At 41.6% G+C, this 27,378-nt stretch overlaps 1 protein-coding gene across 1 annotated transcript; it reads left to right on the top strand.

Moving 5' to 3' along the window:
- The first annotated feature begins 11,998 nt into the window (after window positions 1–11,998).
- Window positions 11,999–21,181, top strand: LOC124111307. Its single transcript, XM_046470968.2, has 8 exons — window positions 11,999–12,199; window positions 16,249–16,392; window positions 16,855–17,082; window positions 18,243–18,435; window positions 18,824–18,939; window positions 19,467–19,623; window positions 20,730–20,837; window positions 21,110–21,181. Coding segments are annotated over exons 1-8 (1,122 nt in total). The 5' UTR covers window positions 11,999–12,024; the 3' UTR covers window positions 21,111–21,181.
- Window positions 21,182–27,378: the final 6,197 nt, after the last annotated feature.

Raw genomic sequence — 27,378 nt, 5'->3', positions numbered from 1 at the left:
ATAAATCAAAAGGATTGTAATAGTCTTTCATCCAATTGATGATGTTTATAATTTTCTTTTCACAAATTATTGTCGAACATATCATGAAGTTACCCTTACTACTGCAAGCCGCTCAGCGTGGAGTGCCAAAGGTCAACAATGGCTGTTTCTGGTAGTTGTGTGCCGAGAAATTTGGCCGAAGCTCTCTTCACTCGCGATGGGTTCTTTTTTAGGGATATTAACTACTGAAAGTTTTGATATTTTGCAAGCTTAGAATTTATGCATATCACATGTAATTTAAATGATACGCAAATACTACTCGTTAAACAGTTATTGCGCGTTTCATTTGGGGGTGTTCTTTGACCATGCGCCTGTCGAATGGGTTCGCCTGCAGCATTAATTAAGAGTTTTAAGTGAACGGTTTGTTCCGAGTTTGTTCTCTATCGACATTTTGGTTGCCCTGAGAGTATGTTTATACAGCGAAATGAGGTCAGAGAGATAGATGCGTGTCAGTGATACATAATTTCTATGGTCCTTGCCTGCTGAAGGTGGGAAAGAAAATTTGTACAGAATTTATGTTAATCCTAAACATAGAGCTTCATTCCGGGGCCATCAAAGCTATATTCATGGTTAAAATGGAAGGCAAATTTGATATGTTTAAATACGACTAAGAAAAATAGAGTGGTTAGAACCGGTCTGATTGACCGCTGGGATATGGACTTAGCTGACGTATCTAACCCAGCTGTAGACAATGATGGTGTGAATACTTCCTGATAGCTATCAATGTATTCACACGTTTTCTGAGGGTGGAGCTCTTGAAAAATAAAACACCAGATGCTGTCATTAAGGGGTTGAGGAAATATTTACAAGTACCCCAATGTCCAATATAATCAGAACGTATCAGGGGCGAGAATTTAATTATAAGAGAGTGAGAACTTAAGAAGGATTTAAAAAGGAAGGAAAGACATCAGGTATTATGTGATAGAATGAAACCAAAGCCTCCTATGCAGAGCAAGTAATCCGTACCCTTACGAAGTCCATGTTCACCTTTTTCATCCAAACGCAGACTTATCATTATTTAGATATTTTGCAAGATCTTGTGATCGGTTACATCGACGGACCACACATATATCAGAAGCATAGAACCCCCTCAGACAGTAATAAGAAGCATGAAGCAACCGTAAGTATGCATTGGGCCTTTAAGAAATCAGACAATCCCAAAGTGGAAATGAATCGTAAGGCTAAAAAGAAGAATCTCTCATTTCAAATACCATTTTCAAAGAAATTATCAATAAATCTGAGGAAATCTTCCTTGTAAGAAAACAATGCAAACGTGATGAGATACCTATCTACATGTTGAACGAAATGGCAGATGATCCTATACAGGGTAGTTTCTATGGCAATGAACTGCAGAAAGTTGATAAATCAGCTGACACTATGTGGCGTGTGGAGACGGACATAAGAGAAGGAAGAGAGCTGGTCAGAAAGAAATGTTTGTCAAGTGGAAAGGATACCCTAAGCAATTTAATAGTTGGATCCCAGGAGGAAATCTACGAAAAGTACAAACAGTGGGGTGAAGACAGTTATGGTTCAGTTTACAACAATGTGTCAACATGAATATGAACATCCAAAAGGTATGTCTAGCCTCACGACCTTGTTCCTTGGTGGAGAAGAAATGGCAGACAATGACCACCACCAACAGCAGCTGGAAACCAGGGGCAGCCAGTAACCAACGCCAATTTACGGCCATCACAACCACAACAAACGGACGAGAACTGAGTAACTATATGCTCCAGGAAATGCTGTCATCGTGGGACCCAGTGGCTGTGGCAAGACTATGTTTGTGTATACTCTACTACAAAAGACGTATCAAACCCATCCCTGACATCAGATGGTGTTACACAGAATAGCAACCAATCTACTACATAATTGTAAAAATGTATGCTCCATATTCAATTTGTGAAAGATATTCCACTTAACCTACATGTTGAAGATTAGTTTCATTTTCATTTTAGATGATCTAATGTATGAGGCTAAAGATGATACACGTATCAGTATGTTGTTCACACGCACCTCTCATCACAAGAATATTATTGTCCTACCATTACAAAACCTATTTCCAAGAAGCAGGGAGTCAGGAAGTCACCTAATATTGCTTTGAATTCTCATTATGTGAGTTTATTTAATTCTCGCGTGGACAGACAACAGGAGAATGTATTTGCAAGACATTTATCCCAATATCGAGTCATGTCTGTATACAAAGAAGCGACGAAACAGCCTTATCAGCCTACAGTCTGACAAATGAATTGCAATCGACTTCACAAATAGGGAAGAGGTTTCACTTCTGAATTCCTGAAAACACCTTTCGTTAAGACTCCACCTGTGCAGACCTCTCTTGAACCTCAAGCAGAAACAATAGCTGCACATAATTTTCAGTTAGACAACAGTGACGCTGACAGTGACATCAGGCCTTCCTGTGACGAGTGTGGTATCATGTTTGAGAACAATCATGTTTCACAGCTACATGTGAGAATGTGGTGAACTGAAAACGATACCGAACCGTTCAGGAAACCATCGAAAGTCCCCTAGCTCAGATCAGGATAACAACATTGATATTTACATCCCGTAACTTCTAAAGTCAGTAGGGACGGTGGGGTAGCCTAATGGTTAAAGCGTTCGCTTGTCACGCCGTAGACCCGGGTTCGATTCCAGGCATGGGTACAATACAGTATGAGTCAAAATTATTGAGAATTGAAAAATCTTTAAAATTGTAAATATGAAAATTTCCCCCCCAAAAATAAAACATATTTTAAGTGAGCACAAACCTTCTTTAATCACATCACAGTAACATCAATATTTTATCAGACCACCATTTGCTTCCAAACACAGTTTTATACGATTGGGCATACTTCCTATGAGAGAGTTTAGAGTCTCGTGGGTGAGAGAGTCCCAATATCGCACCACCTCGCGCTTCATGTCATCAACTTTTGTCAATCCCTTTTGGTTCACCGACTCCTTCATAGGATTTAAGTCCGGGCTGTAGCTAGGCCAGTCCAAAACGGTCATTGTTGTCCACAAACCACTGCCGCGCATGTCTTACGGTGTGTTTGGGGTCATTATTCTGTTGCAAAATCCAAGTATTTCCGTAAAAAAAATCTGCATTTGGGATCAGGTGAGCTTCCAAAATGTCTATATACCTTTCACTGGTTTAATTACCCTCAAAGACACACATAGGCGTCGTTCCAAGTGAAGATATCCCTCCCCAAGCATGAAACTTCGGACCGTACTTTGGTCTCTGGTACAATGGAACGGAATGACATTTTGTCCACATTTTAACATTGTTAGGATACACCCATACAGAGCTCTCATCTGTGAAAATAACACTGTTCCAGTCAAAGTTTTCATGCGCCAAACACCACTCTACACGTCTATCCTTGTGTTCTTGTTTCAAGAGCGGAGAGGCAATTCCTTTCTTTTTTTCCGATCCAAGTTCAATCAAATTTCTTCTTACTGTAGATTTGGATACATTTACTGTCCCTCTATTTACCATTTCATGTTGGATATTTGGGATACTCGCCCTTCTGTTTTTAGAAGCCAAAATACACAGTCTCACACGATCACCAAACACCAGTTTTCGAGGTCTCCTCGCTCCTTTTCTGTGCTCAATTCCTGAACCATTCTCAATATTCGTCTTAACTCTATACACTGTGCTCTTTGCTAATGTAGCAGCATCAGTGATGCCTTCATCATGGAGCTGTAGAATCAACCTTCTTTTCTCCTCTGCCCTCATTACTGACATATATCAGGAAAAGTCGTCTGCTCCATAATCAAGGGAGATAACTCTAATTTGCAACTACTAAAATTGAAGAAGAGTTGCTTCCCTTTGACCATCCCTCAATTTTAAACAATTGTCAATATTGATATTTTATGTATACTTCCTTGAATATGACATTAAATTCTCAATAATTTTGAACCAGACAATATGTGAAGCCCATTTCTGGTGGTCCCCGCCGTGATATCGCTGTAATATTGCTACAAGCGGCGTAAAACCATACTCACTCACGCTGAAGGCAGTGCAGCAGATAAGGAAACAGAAATGAAAGGATTGGAGTATTTTGGGAAGCAAACACTGACAGTTTGCAAAAATTGTATCCTGGTCAAAAAAGAATAGTATGAAGAACAAGCATGGACTTAGAGATGGATTGAGAAGAAACTGCAAAAGTGTTTGGAGGAGACGTTTTTTGGACCGAGTTGTTTGCAGTTTGTGAGCTATTTTAGCAATGAACCTCTTTTCTAACCTATTCGAGATAAAGAGATAGTCATGGACCCAGATGCCGACCCGAAGGAGATCTCCTCTACCATCAAGAAGAGGATGAAGCCTCTTGTGAAAGATACACCTTCTCATGTCGACCGCTCTGAGACTTGACAGAGGAGCAAGTGATCAGGAGACAGACACAGACTGATAACCTACTGTACTGTAAAATTTCCTGTAAGATGCTGTACGTAAGCCTTCCCCTCGACTCTTGACTGGTATCATGTGAATATCATGGTGGAGGGAAATACATTTTTGACTGTTACTTTATTCTCTTGTTGTTGTCAAGATAAATAAAAGCAAACTAAAAAAACAGTCAATACATTTATTCAGTTGTTGGTTTGATACATCGGACAATACAATGTGCAATTCAACAATAGTATAACAATACAACAAAATGACGTGAACATAATTCAAATCTGATATGAAATGATAACATGATAAGATGCAAAATATACTGAACCGCAAAAGAAACGTCACCCCAAGTAACACTGCATGAAACGTTGTCATTTAAATATCTGGGTAATTTTTGTCAAAGTTTCATTACCTTGAAAAATGAAATTTGATGATAAAAAAACAAAGCAGATGACAATAAAGCGATTGCCCAAACGCATCACGGCAACGGCCATGGTAACCCGATGCACGTGAGTTCCGTGCAAATTGAAATGACCATGCGTTCCCCCATTTATTGCCCTATAAAAATCCACTGAGATCGGATAACATTCATTCGTTATTGAATTCTTACCACATGCCAAGATTGACAAGCAATCAGTGACACCAAGCCCTTGGACGATTGCAAGCTGGACAAACGGACCGGAACATTTGACACTTTAATTTCAACCTTTTTGCTCAGTTTCATCTTTTTCATGTCTCAAAGTATGTTTACAGAGTGAGACTAATAAGGTTTCTCATATATCTATCCATGGTGACGTTTCTTTTGCGGTTCAGTATATACTCTTCTCCATGAGCAATAACATCTTACAAGTCTACCCAAGTTACCACAGAATTCTGCACGTACAAAACAAAAAAGTAAAAGTTAATTAGGTAGGTCCAACACGTTAATTAATGAACGAAACGTTGTGAACACACTGTCACTTCCTGCCCAGGACCCCAAACTTCATATGCTAAGGTAAATGAGAAACCTTCGGACATACACATATCAAACAAAACACATACGCTCAAGACACTGGCTCTTCCATGGGGACTTACGGTATGTAGTCATAGTTATCACCAGATTATACTATTGACTAGACAGTTTGATTCAAACTCAAGTCCTGGAGCAAAACTACATGTACACAGCTGTGACCGTGAGATAAAATTATATATTTGTCAAGACACGCACGTTTCGTTTTAAAATTCTGAAATCCATTTTAAGTATTACCCGCTCACCCGGGCTTTTCTTGTCCAGACTTTTAGGTAATCCCTCTTAATGCCAAACAGGCAGGTTAACAACAGATATCATCTTTGCATTCTTTCAAACATCAATATGATTTTCGTAAGAGGCAACTAACGGGATCGGGTGGTCAGACTCACTGACTTGGTTGATGCATGTCATCGTATCCCAATTGCTCGGGACCCGTGTTAGAAAACTAAGAATAGGTAAACCTTCGGGACCCTGGTGGACCGAGGAAATCACAAAGGCCAGAAAAGAACACAAAAGCCCATTTGATCAAGCGGAACGGAATTACTCGCACATTCACATAGCACATCAACTGAGCCATAAAGTACAAAACTGAAAACTGCCAGCAGTCCTGTGCCGAACTAAACAACCACACCGACGCTAGACTCGTCTGTCGGAAAATACATGTAATTTGGGGCAAAAAGCGACGCACAAAAACACAGAAAAAGCAAAATATCTAGCAAATCATTTCCCCGCCGTTAGTAGCAAAAGCAACTTCAGAGGAGAATTTCAAAGAAAAAACAAAAAAACAACAACTAAAAAGCAACCTCGAAATAAACCACGCTAATACATTGGAGGAACTGCTTCATGTACTAATTGACCTCACCTCTTACCAAATAATAAAACAACTTCGTCCTTTCTACTTACCAAAGCTATGAAATTTGATTTACCAAAACGGTTAGGTTCCCTCCTCATGGAAACAGGAATTGGTCATTCTCATACGACAGCCCCCCAAAAACCCACTGACGAGGCGAACTCTTATCGACCAACCTCCCTTACTTCTAACTTTTGAAAAACAATCATGGATGTCATGGTTATAAACGACTCCAGCACTATCTAGACGAACGTAAACTAATAAACCTGAACCAGAGCGGCTACTCCCCAGTTCGATCTACTCTGGACAACCTCGCCTGCCTAGAACAGGATATAAAAGTGGGCCAGCTGGACCACCAATACACAATAGGCATATTCCTGGATTTCTCCAAAGCTTTCGACCTGGTTTGGCGTAATGGGCTTATCCAAAAACTTCAAAAATCACGCCTCTGTGGTCAAATAGTTAATTACATCCCGTATTTCCTCTTAAAACGTAAAGTAAACGTGGGGATCGACCAAACTCTATCCGACCAGTGTCCCCTGAGCATTCTAAGCCCCACTTTGCAATATAATGAAAGATGACCTCATTGAGGTAATATCCCCAAAAGTAAAAACGTCAAACTTACTGGGTGCACAAACATTACTCCTGCTGACAATAATAAGGTCCAAACATGGACTGATAATTTTTTTGTCTCGAAATGCCGAAAGAACCACTGGAGTAGTATTCCTACATAAACACATGCGTCCAATTACGCCCTTAATTCATCTACAAAATAATAACATCAAATTCAAAAACACCCACCAAATTCCCAGACCTCTCTTCGATGAGCATCTAACCTGGGATACCCACGTTACAAATCTGATAACAGGTGCCCTGAAGACCTAAACAACCTCCGATGCTTGGTGGAAAACAACTAACCATAAACTTCTTGGCATCAACCAAGCAAATCATTAATAAGCCAACAAAACTTCAAGCCCAAAACTGCAAGCGCTTGCTCGCAAACACCCACTACTATCCCCCATATCACGAGGCATACATAACTAATCACTACCTAACAAATCCAAAACAAAACACCAAGCTCTGTAATATCTCCACACCTAGACTACAAAGCCCTAAAATAAACACATCACTCAACTAAAATAAATATTGAAAATACCAAGCACCGCCAAACATTCTATATCACAACCTATTAGGCAATCTAAATCTAACAGGCTCTCAGACAAGGAATCGTTCTTCACGGCAGAGCATTTCTGCAGCATTACAAAACCCGCTCATCAAACAACACGATAAAATCCTTTTAGTAACGGACACGCAATTAAACACAAAAATACCAGCACCCCACCTACCAAAAACTGAAAAGCACACAACAACTAATACACGAGGCAAACAAGTAGAGTACCTTTAGAGTGCCCCCCCACCCACGTCGGAGTGTTTGGGAACGAAGAAAGAGGTCCTCAAGTTATCAGAAATAAGCTTAATCCTACCAGTTTCTAAAAGCGAAATCAAAAGTTTCTCTAAACAAAGAAATTCCCGACAGCGGCAGTCAAATTAACAAAATTCAAATTGTAAACCAAACTAGATACTCCAAAGCCACTCAAAAAAACTAAAAAACTATCATAAATCTAAAACAATAGACACGCCACACTAAACTCTTACCTACATAAAATTAAGAAACACAAGACGGGCAAATGCACACACTGCAGAACAGAACAAAAATGGGCTTCATGTCGGGAATCGAACGAACGCTTTAACCACTAGGCTACCCGATCACCCCGCAACCTTTTTCACTGCTCGCACTACAAACACAAAACGACGCTTCCAAATACACTGGACATTAACACACACCTTAAATTACAAACATTCCTTAGCCCATTAAACAACACACAAACCTTTATAGCCTTAGGCATCGTCCTAATTATAATTGGCTTTCTTGGTCGGATATAATCACACCTATAATCACAACGATTCTTAAAACCAAACTATCGCAATAAAAAAATATATTACCTCCCCTCTCCCACTCTCTCCTCCTTCCTCCGACCTCTGGCAAAATTCTAATATCAAAATTCTCCAAAATCTAAAATATGTTACCCTAACGCTGCCTCACTTGGGTTTCTCCTTTTGGTCAAGTCCTTCGCTCCATTTTCTGAAACACACACTAAATGGCATGACAGGCCCGTGTTAAAATAAGCATCAGGTCGGGAAGCGCACGTAAAATCTCAAATTCACCATCATGCATCTCGGCCGTAATTGCTCGGGTCAAGCACACACACACACACACACACACACACACACACACACACTCACTCACAAATTGTGACAATACAGTGAGGTAATGAGTAAGTGCTACCACCACATACATACATACATACATACATACATATCACTCAATCACACACACACACACACACACACACACACACACACACACTTCAGCCATACTGGCAGCGTACACCCAACCCCCCTACACACATACACACACACACACACACCTTGATACACACATACACATGTCAATTATCCACGTGGTGTGTGGGGGGTACAAATAATAACATTAACTTACGGATAAAAGACTTGATCGTAGCCCATATGTCACTGTTGACTTGACGTTGATGTGTGCCGCTTTATATTTTGGTCTCCTTACCGTACAGCAGAACAACGCCCATGCTTCAGCTAGAAAAAAACATCCATGTTCATGGTTCATAGTTCAATAAAATAATAAACAAAACGACAGCACGCGAAGGCACAGTGTAACAATCTTGAACACCAGTGTGTTCATCACTTGAACTCAACAAATACTATTTACATGATTTGATAATTAAGTGGTAATACCAGTAAATGTTTTTGTTTATGCCCTTTGATCTTTGTTGATATTCATGACATAAACAGATTGAGACATATACATGTTGAATAAAAACGTTTGGACTTTTTTTATAACGCAAGGCATACTTTCATCATGACCATAATAATAGATATTCAGTGATTAGGCTTTTGATAATTGTATCTGTTTTTTTATTTCATATGCTGGATAATAGTAATTAAAATGATGTAATGACGTGTTATCGTGATAAGGTGATCAACTATTATTTGATTTGTGACTGATCTTAAGTTAATAAAAGAATGCATGGTAACAATGTTCTATAAGTATATTTTTTCCATACATTTCACATTCAAATAATGTTGGGCGTCTATTTATGTACCATACACATCTTCCTGGAGAAGTCAGTATGATTTCATAATTGTAAGGACACATTTCTCTTATTTACTACTATTTTGGATCATGATTATCAGAATGATGTTTGTTTGTTTGTTTGTTGTTTAACGCCGCACTCCGCAATGTTCCAGCTATATGACAGCGGTCTGTAAATAATCGAGTTTGCTGCAGACAATCCAGTGATTGACATCATGAGCATCGATCAACACAATTGGGATACGATGACATGCATCAACCAAGTCAGCGAGCCTGACCACCCGATCCCGTTAGTCGCTTCTTAAGACAAGCATTGTCGACTTTTACGGCAAGCATAGGTTGCTTAAGACCTATTCTACCCCGGATCTTCAGGGGTTTAGAGCCGAGTCAGAATATATGCCTTATGGGAAATATGTTATTGCTACCTGTATTCTCTTTTAAATATCGTTTAAAGGTGGACAGTTTAAGAGCATTAATAAAAGACTCAATTTCAATTGACCACCGTCAAGACCACAGTCACAATATGCTCGAATCATATTTTTTTATTTTAATCTTATCCTTTTTGTCATTCGAAGTAAATTATAAAAAAATGTGTTGATTTCATGAATGTTTTTGGTGGGTTAGGTAGTGCAGAGAAAATATGTACGAGAGTAGAGACAGCCAACGTTTTTATAACTAAGTTCCCCTATTATTGTTAAATTTCTTCGACCAAATATTCTGTTCATGATATCCAATCGTTTCTTTGCATTGATCACCCATAGGTCCTTTAAAGAAGGGTTTAGTTTAATACCTAAGATTTTCTTTGTGCCAGGCTAGTTTTAAAATCTTTACCTAATGTTATATTATTCAGTCTTATCTATATTCATTTCTAAGGCCAGACATGTTATAGAATTTTTTTTATGTTTCTATGGCAGCATTTAGGCTATTTTCATATCCATCCAGAAAGAGTTGTGATCCGTCAGCATATTGTCCTAATTTGCGTTCTAGGCTATTTAGTGTAATGCCTTTTATGTAAGAATTATCCCTGATCATTAAACCGAATATTTCGACTACAAATAGGAAAGATAGGGAGAAACCAGGTCTCCTTGTCTACATCCCCCTTTTAACATAAAAAAGGATAAAAGATGCCCATTTTGTATAACAGATGCTGATGCATTATCAATTAAAATCTTTATCCATTTAATGATATTTGGTCCAAATCCAAATCCAAATGTTTCTATTACTTGTTCAATAACATTTTGTAACATTGAAGTATTTAATTTCCTCTTTACTTACGGGAAATCAGCACGAAAGCGACAAGTTGAACGTTTGAAACAGAACTATCGCCCACACATTTCCATAAATAAGGTCACAAGGCCGGTATTGATCTAGTTCGAGGGAGGTAAAATTACTTCCATGATTGTTTAAGAAGCCTATAATGTTCTTCAAATTCCTGAGATGATGCAATTTGAATGTCTTCTCAAAAGGGGATAGTAGTCACACAAAAACGTTTCCCCGAGTTAAAGGAGGCGTCTGCAAGGGATCCCCTGACTTGACGGTAGCGGGCCGAGTGAAAAGTAAATCTTTTCGTCATAAAGCTTGTATCCTGATTGTGTAAAGACAACAGATGTTGAATATTATAAGAAGTTTCATGTCAACCTGACGCTTATCAGCAGACATCTGACTAATACCACCCACGGGATGTAAAAGTAACATTTGGTACAATATGTTGCCCACTGTGCATAGTCAAACCTACGTTCTGCCAAACCTACGTTGACCTGGTTGTTTTAACAATCCTTTTTAGTGGGTGCATACAGCACTAAAGCATCGACCATTTGATATTCGGGGAAATGGGATTTTGCATTGAGACTAGATATTTCTTAAGCAACGACTGCAAAACCAGATATTTTTGGTAATTACAAATTATGAGCCAAAGAAAATCCCAGGCCCCTATTCGATATGAGCCCGCATTCAATTGCCCACATGGCTGCAATATGTGAAGCCCATTTATGGTCAATCACGCCGTGAAAGTACTTGGTTATTGCTGAAGGCGGAGTAAAACAGAGTTGATTGGTTTTGACAAGGATATCAATCTACATGTAGAAAAATTATGTAACATAATGGTCGAAATATACATTTACCAGTAATTAAAGATATACATGTTACTCGCCTCAATTTGATGAACCAAACAGTTAAGTTTGTTAGTCGGACCGCGCCTAGACAAATGTATGCATATTTATGTTAAACATGTCTTTTTAATTTGTTATTCGCTTTTCTAAACAATCAATGTCATTGCATACATGTGTTTTAATTTTTCTGCCCTAATGACGTTAAACATTCTATGAAAAACGTCAGTAGTTCACAGAGATGACCTCTTAGATATATATAATATCTAGGTTAAACGACCATCGGTAATGTGTGACAACCTGTATGAGTAAATGAAAAAAACCCCGTAAAACTTCTGTTTCACGAAAATCAATTGAGTGACACAGTTCAAGCGACCAAGGTTAAGGCTATTGATCATCAGTATAAATTTGGGTAACTGGCTGTTACTTTTAGTAGCTGTTTCAAGAATGAAGATGATGTTCGCCTCCAACTGGTTCCCGTGTCTCTTACTAGCCATACTCGTTCCGGCAGCATCAGAAACCATAGAGGAGAAAACTAATGCTCTCTTGACATTTCTTGATGCAGTTGATTCCGAACTTGGAGGCGTATTGGACGTCACCGACGATCAGTGTCCATGTCTTGGTAAGTAATACAATATACGGTTATTTATAGTGGCTGCATAGGTATTGAAGGAGCACCTCAAGTACCAAAAAGCTAACAATTTAACCTCTCTCTGTGAATGTGCGCGCGCGTCTATGTGCTTGTGTGTGTTTGTTTTGTTTTTGTTTGTGTGTGTTTGTCTGTGTGTGTGTGTGTCCGTCTGTCTGTCTGTCTGTCTGTCTGTGTGTGTGTGTCTGTCTGTCTGTCAATTCCGTGATTGATATTATCAGTAACTATGTACGCCATCGGGCAGCAATGATACACCACTCACAAAATCAACAAACCTGACCCCCCAGGACATTGAATCGCTTCGTAATAGTTTGTTAAGTCAGTTTGTTAACCTGTACCTCCGCTGACATACTTCCTTACAAACGTGTTGCTTTTTCTCTTGTAACAATTCGGCCGCTGAGGTCCTATGCACAGAAAGAAAACGTTTTGAAATAATACTTTGGAAATAATACTAATTAGTATTTTGAACATGCAACACAATATGCTTTTTTCTTGTGAGTTTTGATTTTAAACTTAAATGTGGAATCGCGTCTCAATGATTTCATAAAAAAATATTAATTACGTAAGGATAAGATTTATGGATTTTAAAATATTAATTGTCTTTGTTAATAAATGAAAGTTGTTGTACCTGCGAAGTTAACGTGGCGCTGAACGTGTCCAATATAGACTCCAATACAATATTTGTCCCTTTCGGCATGTTATTTTTATGTTTAAAACACTATTTGTCGGTTATGCTTTGGGATGTAAACCCTTTGAGATCGGGGGTTGAAAATGTAAAACCTTCGGCCCGCATTTCATCTCCCTTTCACCTCGTGTCTCACATCCCCATTTTGGTGAATCTAGTATTTTAGAAAACTACGTGACTGATATTGTTTTGTTTGTACGTGGCTATCGTGTAATGTCCCCACTCGATGGTGAATGCCCACGAAGCATATGTCGGCTGATGAGAGGGAGATACATACGTTCCTTAAATTGCTGTCTGTCTCTAATAGGAGCTACATATATACGCACTGTCAATCTGCACCTCGATTGAAATAGCGCTTTACTAGTAAGGCCCAATGTTGCCTCTTTGGTTGCATAATTTCATTTTTAAATCGAAATTTCGAGGATCTTTTCGCGTCGTAAAATTATACAGAATTTCGAAATTTAGATTTTTGCTCGTATTTTCATTTATTTTCTCGTTGTTTCAAGTATTCATGTTTTGCAACATTTCGAGTTTTCTCGTTATTTCGAATACTAGTATTTAGGTTCTAGTTCTTGATATGAAATATTTAGTTCGTTGCAGTGTTTGTTATATTTGTTTGAAACATTCCATGAATCCCCTTTTCATGACTAAGCAGCATGGTGATAAATGAACATATGTTTTCCTCATCTTTGTTCTACACCCTGTCGGATGTTGTTAAGTGTGTTTTCAGGATTTGATGAGGCACTTTCCGAGTTACAATATTGTGTTCAAAAGTTTATTTCAATTATTTTCGTGTTGCTGTTTTGCGTTAAGATTATTAACTCGGAGCCGTAACAACATCAGGATATGGTATGTGCCAGAAACTTACAAACTTGTATCTGATATACTCTCTGTAGATATGGTCAGTCACGGATCTTGATCGTGGCGCTTTGACCCAACCCAAATATTGCTTGTATCTATTAATAGCGTCTACCGGATAGACAACATGCTCCTCCCAGTTCTACAATAAAGCACCTGTACAAGTGTGCCTGTAAGGTTATCCATCTCATTTGGTGTTCCCCATCCCCATGTCCAAAAGGACTGAGTGAGTGAGTTGGGCTTAACGCCGCGTTTAACAGTATTCCAGTTATATCACGGCGTGTCAGCTTAATGTGGGAGGAAATCCCGAAGTGATGCAGGTCTTAGACGTTTACCACTTCGGTGAAAACCACTAGCATGGGTATGGTGCTGACAACCCTAAAAACATAATCGGAGCGAACTGGGATTCGACACCCACAATCATAGGTTTCTGTCGTGCCGAAAACACGCAACTCCGCACAGCGAATTGCGACGCCTTGGACGACTGGGCCACCCGTGCCCCCTGTCCAAAAGGAACGAAAATAGCAGAAACAGATAGCATGTTCCAAAATATACCTATAGTTGCAGTTTCGAATAGGGGTAAGCTGAGAACTTTTGAGATGGACAGATCAAAGAGTTATTTCTTGACTCCTACGCCCCTAGAGATTTGTTTAATAAAATACACATCAGGTTATCAGCTCTGAAAAGGAGACTTGAGGCTTCCTTTAATAGTCGGGCTTGCGTGCGTGCGTATGTGCGTGTGTGTTTCTGAGTGAGTGGTTTTTGACATTCAAAGAATGACGGTAATTGGAGGTGGGGAAACAAATAAACTATGATTCGCATAGAATAACCAAGTGCTGGGAATAAATGTATTAACGGGATTCACAGACCCATGAGACCTTTTGGACACCAGGAATATCCAGGGGGAGATTTAAATAACGATCGCGTGTACACAGTGTGCGAACAGGTAGATTGTGGGTCATCAAACCGGGAAGCGTTGGTCTTTAACAGACTGTCGTGTAAAGCACACGCACTCGCTTACTGGTGTGGGGAATTAATTGAATGTTCTTCTTAATTCTTATTGATGACAGGGTGGTCAGGTTCGCTGACTTGGTTGATGCATGTCCACGTATCCCAATTGCCTTGGTTGATGCTCATGATGTCAATCACTGGATTGTCTGGTCAACACTCGATTGTTTTTCAGACCGCCGTCATATAGCTGGAATATTGCTGAGTGTGGCGTTAAACAAAAAACACACCAAATTTTGTGAAAACTCTTGCTCAAACGTTGTTTGATCCGGCTTCAGTAAACATTCATAGGTTTACTCAATCTTTTCAATGGTTTTATTATTGTCATAAGTGATGCATGATGTCAGGTACAATTTTCACTTGGACCGTGTGTTTTTGTATTGGATTTGTTTCTTGCGGACAATTGACTTGGCTCTGCATGTGTTTGTGACGGGTGCCATCGGTGGGACAGAATGCTTATCATTTCGTATTTTGAATTCTTTTAAACAGTGATTGCTATTCTATTCATGGCAAAAAGCATAAAGTTTTGTTTTTAGTCCGTGGTGTTTCCAAGTTAGAAATTTTCCCCAGCATTCTCTACTGGGTGTGTGACGGTCGAATAGCCTAGTGGTTAAAGCGTTCGCTCGTCACGCCGAAGGCCCGGGTTCGATTCCCGACAGGGTACAATGCGTGAAGCCCATTTTGGTGTCCCCCGCCGTGATATTATTGGAATATTGTTCAAAGCGGCGTAAAACCTCACTCACTATACTGGTGGTAGTCAGGCTCGGTGACCTAGTTGATAGCACGTCAACGTAGCCCGACGGCCAGAATCGTTGCTCATAATATCAATCGCTGGATATGTCTGATCCATACTTGATCTACAGGCCGCTATTATTAAGCTGTTGCACTAAGGACTTGGGCGTTAAACCTAAGTGTATTGTTTAAATATCAGTATTTGTGTGGCAACAGTTTGGTAACTCGCAAAGCAAACAGAGATTTATTGAACAGTAACGAATTTTCACCATTACAATCGAGTGACAAAATGGTCTACAATGCCTTGTGGGCTCATGTGACTTTTTAGTCTGTCTTCATTATGGCGTTCGGATATTAGGCAGTATATCTATTGTCACAATTTACGTTACCCCGACACATTAAATTACATTATCATCGCACGGGACTTTTATTGGTGTACGATTAAAAATAGCTTCATATATCTGCCGCTCTTTTTGGCTCGATGATGGGGTCATTTCGCACCGTCTGATGTTTGCAGTTAATTGCATGTCCAAATTTCTACATACAGTGTTTATACACAACAGCATCATCAGAGGTACACTTACATTTTGCGCGGTGTTTTTGCAGAATGTAAACAAATGTGGGTTGGCAAATTAACTTGGCAGCTGCATATAACTGAAATATTGTTCAGTGCTAAACAGCAAACGGAAGAACAAGTTGTAATGTTTGTTTTCCTTATGAATCATCAATCTTCTTGCAGATGACGTAACCCTTATTGGAAACGAAACAATTCAAGATGTGGATTGCTTTGAAACGAAGGTTGAAGTCTTCAGAAGTCACTTGAATAACTTAATTAGAAATCTCCAATCTCTCGGGAATGCCAGCTCATCAGCTTGCCCCAACCGTATGTATTTTTAGGTCAATTACACTAAATATTATATATGGTTAAACCACTCATCAAGTGTTGATTTGACCAGATCCATGGCATTCGGCTGGACCATACCGACAGTCAGAGCATGTCTGGAACAGGGCATGTAAATATATCACTTTGCCGGCTCTGGTATGAAACCGACGAGCGCGGGTATGGTGTGGAAGCCCAAGAAACATAACCAGGGCGAATCTGGAATTCGAACCGACGACTTAACTCCAGTAGCAAAATGAATTGCGACGCCTTGGACTACAATGAATTACAGTCATTATATCAAAGGGCAATTGTGCAAGGGAATTTGCACACATCCCTCTGATCACATGTGCCACCTGTGTTCGATGTAGCTTTAAACAATCTTTAATATGGTAAGTATATTGTTGGTTCGAGAACATGCATATTCTATATGTGTTTATTTGTTTTCCAATTCCTTTTCTCAAGGTACCGGTTCGGTGTTCGTGGCCGCTTGTGATTCCACTACTGTTTCGGAGCTGGATCCTAATGGTGTCGTCCAAAATGGCTTTGAATTATCTTCGAATATTTCGGGGTGGACGGTGGGACCGACTACTGCGAGCTCGTTTGAGTTTGACTACTTTGCAAACGATCCGTTTGTACTCCGATGTCTACAAACGCCAAGTGGTGTCGAGGTTATTCTGGGTAACAGCTCTGGTATGTTAATGACAACTTCTCTTTATTTACAACCTTTGATATCAATGTCTCTATATTCAGTCCTTAATCACACTGGATTTAGTGGATAGAGAGTCGAGAGTGGAAGGGTCGTCGTTTGATCCCCTGCCACAATATATCAAAAGACATTAAAAAATTATACGTGCGGCCCTGCCTAACGTTAAGGAAATCAAACAAAGACTGGTCGGTTAGGAGTGAGTAGCCATATGGGGTATCCATAGTAAACTGTGCGATGTTGGTGTGGTGTCGTGGTGAGGTGTAGGGTGATGTTGAGAGGTATATATATGAGTAAGATTGGGCGATTTGGGGTGGACATTTTATGGTGTTTAGTGTAGGTGAGGTGAGGTGAAATGGGGTTTAACGTCGCGTCCAAAATTATTGCACTTATATAGCGACGTGCATGTACGTGTGTGTGTTTGTGTGGCTGCTTGTACTAGTCCGGACTGATGCCGATTTATAGTGGTAGCTCACTGAGATACCATGCCGCAGTTTAACATGGATACCCCACTCAGACACAGTATACTGACTCCGAGCCGACCAGTCCATGTTTTAGCCCCTTAATGCCGAGCACCAGACAGGGTAACAACAAGTACCATCTTTTAACGTCTTTTGGTCTGATGCGGCCGGGGATCGAACCCCGGACCTTCCGCTCTCCGGGCGGACACACTACCACTAGACCACGGAGGCGGTCGTTTAGTGTAGGATGGCACAGGGAAGTGTATAAGGTGGTTTAGGATGGCACTCAATATTGTGAAATGACCGGTCCCTAACTGCAATTTCATGGAAGACGATATTTTACGTACCCTCTAATGTCATTGACTAATTATGAGTTATCTTTCGTATACATTGTACAACCGCTCCCAATAACAATACTCTTCTTCTTGTTATTGGCATTGAGTGAATGAGTGAGTGTGTGAGTGAGTGTGGTTTTACCTCTTCTTTATCGATATTCCAGTGATATTACGGTGGGGGTGGGAGAAATGACAAATGACACATTGAACTTATAGTGGTGTGATGAGTGGAAGCTTAAACCGCTAGGCCACCTCACCGCCCCGACGTGTTTTTGAAACCAAATGAATTATGTCTCCTTTGTTCATAGCGAGTGCATGTCATGTAACAGGTCTGTACGCTTTTGTTGACAGATGCGCCATTAACAGCGTCAGCTGTTGGAACTGGCATTGTTTACTTTGAGCCAACGAATGAAGTGTATGTGGCCATTACATTTGACAACTCCTCACTGAATGGGGTTTATGCCTTCAACAGGACCGGCTTTCCGGATATCAGGCTGGTCTTCCCGTTTGATGGCCCCACTGGGCTGCTCTACCTATCTGGAGAGTATGTAGATAACGTACATTAGGAAATGATCCTTGATTCCGAGAACTGATTCTCACAGTCACTGTTGTCTTTTAAATGCAGATGAGGATGAGGTCGCTTTGTATGGCAACTAATTTGAAATACTGCTTTCTCCTTGATGGACTTTGCATAATGTCAACCTTACACAATGACCCCATTTAGCCTTCGTAGGAGGTTCAAATATTATTTACGATAAATAGACGTTTCTAAACTTTGCTCATGATACGACCTTCTAATCTACATGTTCAAATGTACGTTATAGAATAATTATTGTCCCATTATAAGAAAGGTAGCTGCCTATTTGATTTTTCTCAGCCCTCCGTCTTACGAGTCTATCAAATCCAATTCAATCACGTGTTTCTTCTTGCAGCTTTCTCTATATGGCTGATGGTTTGAAGGTCGTCAGGATTACGGAAGGCGACACTTCATGGACGACAATAGTGTTTTGGCCTATAGATCCCATTGCGTTTGCAGTTGATGATGATGGTGAGTAGGATGGGACTGAACAATAGGAAGGAAGGAAAGAGTGAAGGAATGGAAACAAGTGTCTTGAAACTTAGAAACATTGTCCTTCCTATTCGATTGTTGTTTCTTTGTACATATATTTGTTGCGAAGAACAGTGATGCTCAGTTAACATGCTGCATTTCTGAGGCGTATAAGTATGCTAAATGGCACTGCAAATTCAGTTGAGGTTTTAATAATTTAACGTTTATGACGAACATGCTTAAAATAACTAACGGATATAACGAACTGATTTTTAGGTCCCGGACATTTGCTGTTTGTTTTAGTTGAAATGCTTATAACGAACTACGTTTATAACAAAGTTAACTAAAATTAGTGGTCCCCTTGAGTTCGTTGTAACCGTAGTTTACTGTACATGATAATCGGCCATCAAACATCCCCAAGATCAACATTGTGACTACTGATTTCTAGTTTTGTCTCCACTTGTGACAATCTTGCGTGAATCACTGCGTCAATTCTGTTATGCAAGTCATTTATGTCTATGATACAGAAAACATCGTGTTCTGTGACGGCTCTGGCTCCCTATTTGTGTTCAAACCAGCCATAGGATCATTCATGCAGTTGAAAGTGCCAACCCCAGGCCTAGTCTGTGGATCAATCGATTTATCCTCTGATGGCCTTATCTACGTCGCATACGATGGCCAGTCGTAAGTAAACCTTTTTTTTCCCAAACAAAACTGTTATATGTTGTATGTAGTACAGTTGTTTGACCTACAAGATAACTGCACATACATTGCTGTCAAAATTATCAATATTTTACTTCAGTGTTCAACATCACACTAACCTGTATAGGTTCGATCTGCATTTGGTATTGGTAACTCTGTCAAGCTGTGTGACATTTTAACCCTTAACTTACGATCACAGGAACCTGGCACAACGAAGGGACTTTGCACAACGAGGCATTACACTACTGGGCCGCTCCGATGATGGATAGCTAGACACAAACTGTTAACTTGACTATAGAGATAAAAGCTGTATTGTTGTGGGCTTCTGATCACAACTTGGATAATCATGTGGTTATTGTTACTTTCAGTGAACTTGTAAGATCAGTATTGATAGATACAAGGTCGGTGGTGGTGTTGTTGCATAATGGTATCGAGATGTATATGCCTCATCATTGTATATTGATACGTTCCCGATAATGACTGTTTCTGTGATTATTATTGACTTAGGTGATTCATAACGATGTATTTGTGTATTTGTGCACGTAGAGTGGGGGGATATGATTTGTTGATGGCTCATTTGTACACACAATTCTTCATTTGTGAGTACTTTCACAAGGATGAGTGTCAGATTATATAATATTTTCTTCAATTTATTGCGAGGCTGCCTTCGTGCGTGCGATAATACAATAATCATGGGTTTAAGGATTATCAAAAGAAAAGGTGCATTGATCAAAGGTGTCTGCGACAAATATTCACCGCCTGTATGAATGTGTGTGTGTGTGTGTGTGAGAGAGGAGAGAGAGAGAGAGAGAGAGAGAGAGAGAGAGAGAGAGAGAGAGAGAGAGAGAGAGAGAGCACTGTCCTGTGAACTGAATCCTTCAAGGACGGTATCCCCGCGTCATTACAAGGAATGGATGATCATTGGGTTAAAGGATCCCATTCATTTTCTGAGCTACGTTAATGTATGTTGTTCATCATTTACATATTTTGTTTACCTTCCTGATCATAAATATAACCTTGCCTCAATCAGCTGTTTTTTGCAAAAAAACACCGTACTTTATACCTGTATAATGTTTATTTTGTTGCAGAAATCTTGAGGTTTACAACTCTTCCTCGAATGCATTTATTGAAAACTTGAACTACACTTTGGACGTCCCAACGGTCTGTCCGATTGTCCTGGTTGACCCTAGAATCTGGTATGCAGTGTTTGATATGAGTAGCAACACAATAAGTCTGGCTTATAATATACCTTATAAATTTGCATTTGACAGAAAACAATCAATGTTTTCCAAAATAATAATTTATTGCCTCTACAATGACGTATTTACTTTCAATTACACATCAAAACAGCGTACATAGTGTACATTTATACCAGTTTAGTACATCGTCAAAACTTCACGGTTGCGTGCGCGCGCACATGTGTGAGGGGGCATCCATGTTTACTTCAAATCTGCATTCGTCTTTTCAGATCGTGATCGGACACCACGCTGTCATCAGAGAGTGTAACCATGTCTACAGACAATAAAACATGTTGACACTCTACATGATAGCTGTTGTTGCTCGTCACCACTGATGTATAGGATTGAGAAGCTGAATAACGGCTTTCTCCATAATTTTATTTGACGCCGACTGATATTTGACCGCTTTGAACAGTATGTCAGTCAAATCACCAAACATTTGCATCAGTTTGATGTGTGAGGAACCAATGTTATCAAACACTATTTGAGAGTGCTTTCGATGTAGTCGGGGTCGTACAATTGATGACCATCAGTTGGTTCTCATGCTTTCGGAAAGAGTACTGTCGCTTTTATTTACTTTGAAAAAGATCTAACAAACCAAGGATCTTAATCAGGGGGATTCTGGGATTCGAACCCAGGTCCAGTCGTTTTGACTCAGCACAGCGAACTTCGACCCCTTAGTCGACTGGGCAAACGGTGTCCTAAAAGGGCCATATATGTAGATTATAATCTAATGAATCAATCAGCCATGCGGGCGGTAAGGTAGCCTAATGGTTAAGGCGTTCGCTCGTCACGCCGAAGACCCGGATGCGATTCCTGACATGGGTACAATGTGTGAAGCCCATCTCTGGTGTCCCCCGCCGTGATATTGCAGCCTGGAGGTGGCATGTGTGGATTTACTCCGTGTGGATGGAGGAGACACACATACAGACACACACACACACGTACACACACACGGACATACCCGGGTTTTGTTGCGTAGCATGTAGCACACTAAAATTACAATATTGTATAAATAAAATTCAGTGAATTTCGGTCAGTTCATGTCTGAGTCAATTAACAGAAATATACCTGCATATAAATTCGTGAAGTTTTTAGAATAGCTACATATTTATTGTGCAGAAACCGATCAATCACTGTCGTTAGTTGACTAGTTATGCGACATAAATAGAATCAACCTTGCTAACACGTAAATAAAGATGCGAGGTTTTATAGGTGAAAGGTATCTTGATATGTTCACCAGATAACTGAAACAGTCTATAAATGAATGGCGAGCTGATGTTTCTGGTACAAACACATACCCACACCACATGTATGTTAGTAAATAGCTGGCACTGAATCAAACTATAATCAAATGATAGGTTTGTTTCTTGTTGAACGCTGTTTTTATTAAATAATCGAGTCTAGACCAGAGAAACCCTGATCGACATCATGAGCATCAATCCACGCAAATGGGATACGATGACATGCATAAATCAAGTCAGCGATCCCGTTAGTCGTCTCTTACGACAAGCATAGTCGCCTCTGAGGACAAGCATGGGTTGCAGAAGGCCAATTCTCCCCTGGATGCTCACGGATGTAAATAACAGGTACCACTATATTATCGAATTCTTTCTTTAGTGTTTGGATAGAACTGAACGCATGTGATCAGTTCATTTGTTCTCATGTCTACCCTTTCTGACTTAAGATTGAACTTACATATATGCCTCTGCATATCAAACATTTTGAACTGTACACTTAAAATCAAGGAGCTGTTGGTTTGTTTGATGAACCAGTGTTACAAATTAGTTGAAACACGCGGTAGGAGATCAACGATGCTTACCGATGATAAACGATAAAACACCGAACATGATGGCTGAAATTAGTTATAGTATACACTGTATGCACGACAACTTATAACTTTAACATAAAGAACCATACATAGCAGGCTGGCAAAAAGAATCACCACTCACGATATGTGAAATGAGGCTAAATCAATGGCTGGAACAAGTTATAGATTCATACTGTGGAATAAGTGGGTCTGATCGGACATTGATGTGGGTTGAGTGATGGTGGGTGGGGTAACACTGGAGATGGTCTGTATGTAGTGAGAGTGATCGTGGGTGAGTAACACTGATGATGGTCGGTATGTGGTGAGAGTGATGGTGGGTGGGGTAACACTGGTGATGGTCAGTATGTGATGAGAGTGATGGTGGGTGGGGTAACACTGGAGATGGTCGGTATGTGATGAGAGTGATGGTGGGTGGGGTAACACTGATGATGGTCGGTATGTGATGAGAGTGATGGTGGGTGGGGTAACACTGGAGATGGTCAGTATGTGATGAGAGTGATGGTGGGTGGGGTAACACTGGAGATGGTCGGTATTTCATGAGAATGATGGTGTGTGAGTAACACTGATGATGGTCGGTATGTGATGAGAGTGATGGTGGGTGGGGTAACACTGGTGATGGTCAGTATGTGATGAGAGTGATGGTGGGTGGGGTAACACTGGAAATGGTCAGTATGTGATGAGAGTGATGGTTGGTGGGGTAACACTGGAGATGGTCAGTATGTGATGAGAGTGATGGTGGGTGGGGTAACACTGGAGATGGTCGGTATGAGATGAGAGTGATGGTGGGTGGGGTAACACTGGTGATGGTCAGTATGTGATCAGAGTGTTGGTGGGTGGGTTAACACTGGAGATGGTCGGTATGTGATGAGAGTGATCGTGGGTGGGGTAACACTGGAGATGGTCAGTATGTGATGAGAGTGATGGTGGGTGGGGTAACACTGGACATGGTCGGTATGTGATGAGAGTGATGGTGGGTGGGGTAACACTGGACATGGTCGGTATGTGATGAGAGTGATGGTGGGTGGGGTAACACTGGAGATGGTCGGTATGTGATGGGAGTGATGGTGGGTGGGGTAACACTGGAGATGGTCAGTATTTGATGAGAGTGATGGTGGATGGGGTAACACTGATGATGGTCAGTATGTGATGAGAGTGATGGTGGGTGGGGTAACACTGGAGATGGTCGGTATGTGATGAGAGTGATGGTGGGTGGGGTAACACTGGAGATGGTCAGTATCTGATGAGAGTTATGGTGGGTAGGTTAACACTGGAGATGGTCGGTATGTGGTGAGAGTGATCGTGGGTGGGGTAACACTGGAGATGGTCGGTATCAAATGAGAGTGATGGTGGGTGGGGTAAGACTGGAGATGGTCGGTATGTGATGAGAGTGATGGTGGGTGGGGTAACACTGGACATCGTCGGTATGTGATGAGAGTGATGGTGGGTGGGGTAACACTGGAGATGGTCGGTATGTCATGAGAGTGATCGTGGGTGGGGTAACACTGGAGATGGTCAGTATGTGATGAGAGTGATGGTGGGTGGGGTAACACTGGAGATGGTCAGTATGTGATGAGAGTGATGGTTGGTGGGGTAACACTGAAGATGATCGGTATGTGGTGAGAGTGATGGTGGATGGGGTAACAATGGAGATGGTCGGTATGTGGTGAGAGTGATGGTGGGTTGGGTAACACTGGAGATGGTCAGTATGTGATGAGAGTGATGGTGGGTGGGGTAACACTGGACATGGTCGGTATGTGATGAGAGTGATGGTGGGTGGGGTAACACTGGAGATGGTCAGTATGTGATGAGAGTGATGGTGGGTGGGGTAACACTGGAGATGGTCGGTATGTGATTTGAGTGATGGTGGGTGGGGTAACACTGGAGATGGTCGGTATGTGATGAGAGTGATGGTGGGTGGGGTAACACTGGAGATGGTCAGTATGTGATGAGAGTGATGGTGGGTGGGGTAACACTGGAGATGGTCAGTATGTGATGAGAGTGATGATGGGTGGGGTAACACTAGAGATGGTCGGTATGTGATGAGAATGATGGTGGGTGGGGTAACACTGGAGATGGTCGGTATGTGATGAGAGTGATGGTGGGTGGGGTAACACTAGAGATGGTCAGTATGTGATGAGAGTGATGGTGTGTGAGTAACACTGATGATGGTCTGTATGTGATGAGAGTGCTGGTGGGTGGGGTAACACTGATGATGGTCGGTATGTGTTGAGAGTGATGGTGTGTGGGGTAACACTGATGATGTTCGGTATGTGGTGAGAGTGATGGTGGGTGGGGTAACACTGGAGATGGTCGGTATGTTATGAGAATGATGGTGTGTGAGTAACACTGATGATGGTCTGTATGTGGTGAGAGTGATGGTGGAGGGGGTAACACTGATGATGTTCGCTATGTGGTGAGAGTGATGGTGGGTGGGGTAACACTGGAGATGGTCGGTATGTCATGAGAGTGATGGTGTGTGAGTAACACTGATGATGGTCGGTATGTGATGAGAGTGATGGTGGGTGGGGTAACACTGGTGATGGTCAGTATGTGGTGAGAGTGATGGTGGGTGGGGTAACACTGGTGATCGTCAGTATGTGATGAGAGTGATGGTGGGTGGGTTAACACTGGAGATGGTCTGTATGTGGTGAGAGTGATGGTGGGTGGGGTAACACTGGAGATGGTCGGTATGTGATGAGACTGATGGTGGGTGGGGTAACACTGGAGATGGTCAGTATGTGATGAGAGTGATGGTGGGTGGGGTAACACTGGAGATGGTCTGTATGTGGTGAGAGTGATGGTGGGTGGGGTAACACTGGAGATGGTCGGTATGTGATGAGACTGATGGTGGGTGGGGTAACACTGGAGATGGTCAGTATGTGATGAGAGTGATGGTGGGTGGGGTAACACTGGAGATGGTCAGTATGTGGTGAGAGTGATGGTGGGTGAGGTAACACTGGACATCGTCGGTATGTGATGAGAGTGATGGTGGGTGGGGTAACACTGGAGATGGTCGGTATGTGATGAGAGTGATGGTGGGTGGGGTAACACTGGAGATGGTCAGTATGTGATGAGAGTGATGGTGGGTGGGGTAACACTGGAGATGGTCAGTATGTGATCAGAGTGATGGTGGGTGGGGTAACACTGAAGATGATCGATATGTGGTGAGAGTGATGGTGGATGGGGTAACACTAGAGATGGTCAGTATGTGATGAGAGTGATGGTGGGTGGGTTAACACTGGAGATGGTCAGTTTGTGATGAGAGTGATGATGGGTGGGGTAACACTGGAGATGGTCGGTATCTGATGAGAGTGATGGTGGGTGGGGTAACACTGGAGATGGTCGGTATGTGATGAGAGTGATGGTGTATGAGTAACACTGATGATGGTCTGTATGTGATGAGAGTGATGGTGGGTGGGGTAACACTGATGATGGTCGGTATGTGGTGAGAGTGATGGTGGGTGGGGTAACACTGATGATGTTCGGTATGTGGTGAGAGTGATGTTGGGTGGGGTAACACTGGAGATGGTCGGTACGTGATGAGAGTGATGGTGGGTGGGGTAACACTGGAGATGGTCAGTATGTGATGAGAGTGATGGTGGGTGGGGTAACACTGGAGATGGTCGGTATGTGATGAGACTGATGATGGGTGGGGTAACACTGGTGATGGTCGGTATGTGATGAGAGTGATGGTGCGTGGGGTAACACTAGAGATCGTCAGTATGTGATGAGAGTGATGGTGTGTGAGTAACACTAATGATTGTCTGTATGTGATGAGAGTGATGGTGGGTGGGGTAACACTGATGATGGTCGGTATGTGGTGAGAGTGATGGTGGGTGGGGTAACACTGATGATGTTCGGTATGTGGTGAGAGTGATGGTGGAGGGGGTAACACTGGAGATGGTCAGTATGTTATGAGAGTGATGGTGTGTGAGTAACACTGATGATGGTCTGTATATGATGAGAGTGATGGTGGGTGGGGTAACACTGGAGATGGTCGGTATGTGATGAGAGTGATGGTGTCTGAGTAACACTGAAGATGGTCGGTTTGTGATGAGAGTGATGATGGGTGGGGTAACACTGGTGATGGTCAGTATGTGGTGAGAGTGATGGTGGGTGGGGTAACACTGGAAATGGTCAGTATGTGATGAGAGTGATGGTGGGTGGGGTAACACTGGAGATAGTCGGTATGTGATGAGAGTGATGGTGGGTGGGGTAACAGTGGAGATGGTCGGTATGTCATGAGAGTGATGGTGGGTGGGGTAACACTGGAGATGGTCAGTATGTGATGAGAGTGATGGTGGGTGGGGTAACACTGGAGATGGTCGGTATGTGGTGAGAGTGATGGTGGGTGGGGTAACACTGGAGATGGTCGGTATGTGATGAGAGTGATGGTGGGTGGGGTAACACTGGAGATGGTCAGTATGTGATGAGAGTGATGGTGGGTGGGGTAACACTGGAGATGGTCGGTATGTGGTGAGAGTGATGGTGGGTGGGGTAACACTGGAGATGGTCGGTATGTGATGAGAGTGATGGTGGATGGGGTAACACTGAAGATGATCGGTATGTGGTGAGAGTGATGGTGGATGGGGTAACACTGGAGATTGTCAGTATGTGATGAGAGTGATGGTGGGTGGGGTAACACTCGAGATGGTCAGTATGTGATGA

Source organism: Haliotis rufescens, unplaced genomic scaffold (genome assembly GCF_023055435.1).
Source record: "Haliotis rufescens isolate VD_foot unplaced genomic scaffold, xgHalRufe1.0.p SCAF_15, whole genome shotgun sequence".
Classification (NCBI taxonomy): Eukaryota; Metazoa; Mollusca; class Gastropoda; order Lepetellida; family Haliotidae; genus Haliotis; species Haliotis rufescens.
This window is presented reverse-complemented; position numbering and strand designations above follow the sequence as displayed.